The 6,000-nt window shown below is 36.5% G+C and overlaps 1 protein-coding gene across 4 annotated transcripts in view; it reads right to left on the bottom strand.

The window, feature by feature from the left end:
• LOC124432083 (puratrophin-1-like) overlaps positions 1 to 6,000 on the bottom strand; it is a 338,073-nt gene that overhangs the window by 153,848 nt on the left and 178,225 nt on the right. For all 4 annotated transcript variants that reach the window (XM_046980634.1, XM_046980635.1, XM_046980636.1 and 1 more), the window contains 2 exons: positions 5,348 to 5,557; positions 3,386 to 4,478 (listed from right to left, as the gene is read on the bottom strand). In XM_046980634.1, the coding sequence (XP_046836590.1) occupies positions 3,386 to 4,478; positions 5,348 to 5,557 (1,303 nt within the window). The remainder of the gene's footprint in view (positions 1 to 3,385; positions 4,479 to 5,347; positions 5,558 to 6,000) is intronic.

The following is a 6,000-nucleotide window of genomic DNA, read 5'->3' as shown; positions in this document are numbered from 1 at the left end:
CAAGAGCCGCTCTCGCCAATTGCCGTCACCACCGGCACCGTGTGCCCGTAACAGTCCGCAACGGTCCGCGGTATCTGCGGTCGCTCGATCTTGGACTTAAAAGACTCTGAGCTAAAAGCCCTGCCGAACGAGTACTACTCCTCTCCATCACCCCACTATCACCCCACCCCCCTCCCAATCCCTTATTCCGTCCTTCTCATTCTTCTCTTCCTTCTGCTCTTCCTCCTACTCTTCTTCTTCCTTCTCTTCCTCCTTCCTATCCTGTGTCATTCTTATTCCTCGTATTTCCTTCTCCTTCTTCTCTACCCCTTTCTCTACCTCCTCTTCCTCGTCGTTTTACAGTCTTTATCGTGACGTCGGTCCAATCAGTCATTTCTTTTTACTCCTTTCTTTTTCCACCCTTCCTTTTTTTTTGTTTCTTCGTTTGTTTGTTTTTCTTTTTCTTTTTCTTCTCCTTTCTCTTTTTTCTCTCCTTACTGTTCCCTCCTTCGTCGCTCTTTACTGAATCTTTCTTTGTTTTTCTTTTTTATTATTATATCATTGTTATTTATATTCTTTTGTTGTTGTACAATTTTATAGAGAAGAACTTTCTTCTCGATCAATTTATTACTTCGTAATTTGTAATTTCTTGTTTTGTTCTTTTTTTCTTTTTTTGGTTTTTTTTTTTTTCGTTCACGATTACTTCATTATTATTCATTATTGTCAATGATACATACATACATACATACATATATATATATATATATATATATATATATGATTTTTATTTATTATACAGCTTTGTAAAAAAATATTACTTTTCGATGATATTTAATATTGTTCATTTTCTTTTCTTTCAATTTCCCTTTTCCATTATAAATTAATTCATTATTATTCGAATAATTATTCATATAATATATAATATGCCTTTTTTCTTTTAATTGTCCAATTTTTTTCTTCATTTATTTATTTATTTATTTATTCATTTATATTTTTACGTCGTCTCTCTCTCTCTCTCTCTCTCTTTCACTCTCTCTGATCCTTCTATTTCAACTCGAGATAACACGTCTCCGAAAGAAAATATATTTTAATTAACGTCCATACTCCTTTTTTGGGAAAATTTTCAGAACTCCAGAACGAGATCATAATCCGTAATTCTTTTACGTCGTTTACGTAAAATGCGATGTGGAAATATGATATCAAAATTTGTCTCCGTATAACGAAGTACATACATACATACATACATACATGCATAAATGCATGCATACATAGATACATTTGCACGTGTCGGAGATTACAGCTGATATTTCGGTGATAAAGCATCGCGAATTCGTGGGTTCTCCTTTTTAAATGGGGAATAGATGCATGAGAAAGAGAAGGGGGGAGGGGAGTGGTGGGGAGGGGAAGGGACGGTCGGTCAAACAGGGTGGAGAATGGAAGGATACAAAATGAGATCTCTCTCAAGCAACAAAATAAAAGTAATAAAAATAAAAGAGAATAATTGAAGGAAGGAAGGAAGGATGGAGGGAGAGGGGGGGTGAAGGAAGGGACGTGGGAGGATAAGAAAAAAAAAAAAAAAAGAAGAAAAAAAAAGAAGAAAGAAAAAGAGATCGGCCCAGTCAGGTCCAGTTGAGTTGAGTCGAGTCGAGTCGAGTACAATCTGGTCCAGTCCGGTCCGGTCACGAAACTTCAAAGTTCCCGGCATGGAACGGTTCGAGGTTCGGACGAGTTAAGAGACTCTCGGTGTAACGAAGAGACGGGAGTGACTCGTTTGGACTTCTACGGCGAAAGATCGAGTGACAAGCGAATACGCCGACAATTTGCATACCCGTTCGTTACAATCACGCCCTCGTGCCGCGCGAAAGTCATCGCTCGTTAACGACGTCCCTTAGTAACGAAATACTCTCTCTCTCTCTCTCTCTCTCTCTCTCTCTCTCTCTTTCTCTCTTTCTCTCTCTTTCTCTCTTTCTCTCTCTGTCCGTGTCTCTATGTATTTCTTTTTCTGCCTTTAACACCTCATCTAATCTAAGATATTAAAAAATCAAATGCCATATCTAAATTTCCATTAGATTCTGATCTGTTTTTTATTTTTGCTTTTTGTTTTTGCTTTTGCTTTTTCTTTTTTTTTTTTTTTCTTTCTCTTTTTTTCCTTCGTTTTTTTTTTTTTATAATACCAACGAGTCCACTTTCATTTTTATATATATATATATATATATTTTTTTTTTAATATCGAATTAATTGTTAAAAAAATTATTGTTAATTATATCGGATCGATCGATAAATCTTATTTGTTATTATATATTATAATTATATTTTTTCTAATTAATTGATAAGTGTTGTACGATAAATTATATATGTAGTTGTATTATATATATATGTATATCTTGATTTAACCTGCAATATATGCTCCGAAAGATATTATTATACGATAACGCAAATATAAAAAGATATGCAACAATACTTACAACCCCCTTATTTATGAATCAAGTTGACGTATACAAAAAAAAAAAAAAAAAAGAAAAGAAAATAGAAAAAAGAAAAAAAAGAAAAACAAAAGAGAAGTTCAAATCAACGTAGTTCAAAGATCGTAATAAAAATGATTAAAAACTTTTTCAATAATGTCGTAATATTTAAAAAGGAATCAAGAAGAAAAAGAAGAAAAAGAAGAAGGAGATAATATTGAAATAGATTTCGTCTGATAAAAACTCTCTCTCTCTCTCTCTCTCTCTCTCTCTCTCTCTCTCTCTCTCTCTCTGTCTCTCTGTGATCCGTTAATACAGTAAATTTTTTCGCAGTAGTATCTACTTCGGACGACAAACACGAGTGGTAATTCAGTTCGCGAGACAACGTCGAAGAGAAAGACTTTTCAATAGTCATCGTGGTAGGAAGTGGGCACTCTTTGGATGGCGCGAAGTATCGCCCACGCCTTTCGTTCTTCTCCTAGGAAATTTCAAGTTCGTCGTCTATTCGGCTTTGTACGGGTCGTTTGTGCTAGAATAAGAAGTCTTCGTTGCTCGGTAAATCATATAAGCCGTATGCGTAAAAGTCCGTCGAGAGAAGTAAGAGAGGCAAAAGAATAAGAATATACGAATATACGAATACTTGGTACGAATACGAATACGAAGAAAATATAATAATAGTATGAGTGTAGAGTGGCTGTTACGGCAGCTGACGCGGCTTGAACTAGAGAAGTCATTCTTCTGAAAGAAACTTCTTGGCGAATCACTATTACCGCACGTCGCAAGACGAGAGAAGAGAGAATTCGAGAAGGTGGAGGAAGAAGAAGAAGAGAAAAGAAAAGAAAAAGAAAAAAAGGAAAGAATAGAAAAGAGGAAAATCAAGAAGAAGAAGAAGAAGTAGTAGTAGTAGTAGAAAAAAGAGTCATAGAGATAAAATCAAAACTCACCGAATCCCATACGAACTTCTTCCTCGTCGTCGCTATCGATATGCTTGATACCAGCAACTTCAAAGCTTCTAGCACATTGATCTTTCCTTGATTTAGTAGATAGAGAAGAGGAAGATGCCAGACCGCAATCACACTCGTCTTCAGCACCGTGTTCGCCGCAGGCACAATCCTCACCGGCACACTTGCATCCAAGAAGAGGATCGTCCGTGTCTATGTTCCTACATGCAGGACAGGGAAATGTAAGATCATCGAGGGAGACCCTCTCGATCTTTCGTTCAACGGTGACGAGAAGATTGGCGATGTAAGTCGGCAGTTCCTCGTCGGTAACGTCCTCGAGGTGTCGAGCCTTCTGGAACCGTTGTTGATGTTCCTCGAGTTGCTCCTTCCTCGTTTCCCTCCTCGTATCAACTTCCTGCCTTGCTACGAGTTGCTCCAACCTAAGGGGACTCTTTAAATCCTCAGGGGCTATCGGCCTGCTTCTCATCTCGCATCTACCACTTTCCTTCCACTTTTCCATCGTAGTTGATGATATTACTTTGGCGCACCTTTTCACTTTTGCCGAAAGACTAGTTAAAGATTCGAAACTTTCCTCGTATGATTCTTCTTGTATTTGTTGTTGTATCTGTTGTTGTTGTTGTTGTTGTTGTTGAGAATATTTCTCGAAAGCACCTTCGTTATCTTCTATATCGTTCTTCCAACCTATGACGCTCGACACCGAACTCGATTTCGTTACCGGCGTCATAGCCGTCAACATCGTATGCCCAACATCGGACTCTTTTTCTTCTTCTTTAACTTCCTTCGATCTATCTTCCTCTTCCTTATAAATTTTACCAGTTTCTCGCGACCTACGACGTGCTCGGGCTACCGTCAATATCGCACTTGTACTAGCACCGCTATTCGGGCCCGTCGTCGTCGTCGTTGTCGTCGTTGTTGTTGTTGTTATTGTTGTTGTTGTTGTTGTTGTTGTCGTTGTTGTTGTTGAACCGTGTTGAGTTTTTCGCGATGGCTCTCGCCAATCCATAAACTCGTCCTCGCGCTCCCAACCGAGGATCCCTGGGGCCCTCATCGACGTTGCTCGCCAGATCACTGCTATCTGAAATATCAACCATTTTTCATTCATTAGAAATCATTAGAGAATCTTTTGTAATTTATGTAATCTTTTAATTATTTGATTGTAGATTGGTAAAAAGAGAGAAAGAGAGAGAGAGAGAGAGAGAGAGAGAGAGAGATAGAAGAGAAAATATTAACAGAGAGAATTTCAATAATTATATAGGATATATACGTAATAATTTTTATATATATATATGTATATATATATATATATATATATATATATGCACGTACGTATATACAGACGTTTTAAAAAGTTTTACAATAAAAATTTATATTTATTTCATTTGATCGGTCTAATAATTAAGTTCGGAATTCGTTAATTGAATTTTTTTTTCTTTTTTTTTAAAATAAAAATTCACTAAATGCAGCGTTTTTTTTTTTTTTTTAGATACGATACAAAATATTGAAAATTCACTTATTGGTTAAGTTGATACAAAAATTGAAAAAAAAAATTGTGTAAATTATAATTACTATTTTTTTTTTCCTGTTTGATTTCCCTGTATAGATAAAGAAACGACATTCGCATATTCTCTATTGTTCGATTAGATCCGCTTAGAGCAAGATGCTTCGGGAGAGGAACGATCATCACTAAGGAACGTTAGGAATCCTCAACACCTCCTCGATGTTCAGGACCATCCTTCGCGACGAATACACGCGAAAAAAAAAGAGAAAGAAAAAAAGAAAAAGAAAGAGAGAGAGAGAGAGAGAGAGAGAGAGATAAAAAAAAAGAATAAGAAGACGATGGTTGGAAAGAAGGAAAGAGAAGTAAGAAAGGAGGGGAAGGAGGAAAGAGAAAGAAAGAAAGAATGAAAGAAAGAAGAGGATGGAAAGAAAAGGGACGTGACTCACCTCGACGGTATTCCGCTCGACGATTTCAACAGCAGCAGCAGCGGCCACGGCACCGCTCGACAAAGTGCTCGCAGTTACGGCTGCACTCCGCACGCAGAGGTAACATTCCCCGAGTCTTAGTGCCGAAGCTTCGAGCTCGCCCAGCTGGAGGACAAGGGCTCTCCCGCCTATCGTAAGAGGCCAACCTTCAGGCACCACTAATTCATTACCCTGCAAATCGTTAACATTTTAAGTTAATCCGATTGGTATTTCATTCATCATAACATGATAATGATTTGAATGATAATCATTATGTTAATTCAATTGGTTATTTCATTCATTATCATCATCGTCTACAATCTTACGTTAAATCGATTCGATTATTTTAATTCATTAATCTTAAAAATTGTTAATGATATTAAGTTAATTCGTCCATTATCCTTGGAAATATCGTCAACGATCTTAAGTTAATTTTAATGATTATTTTAATTCATTAATTCTGAAAATTGTTAACGATATTAAATTAATTGCATAGATATTACATTCATTATCCCTGAAGATCATTAACAACACCAAGTTAATTCGATTGTACATTTCATTCATTAACTCTAGCAAATTGCTAACAATCTTTTTTGATTAAGTTAATTCGATCTGTACTTCATTGATTAAATCCA

Source organism: Vespa crabro, chromosome 23, assembly GCF_910589235.1.
Source record: "Vespa crabro chromosome 23, iyVesCrab1.2, whole genome shotgun sequence".
Classification (NCBI taxonomy): Eukaryota; Metazoa; Arthropoda; class Insecta; order Hymenoptera; family Vespidae; genus Vespa; species Vespa crabro.
Note: the sequence above shows the minus strand (reverse complement) of the source record. Positions and strands in the feature narration are given on the sequence as shown.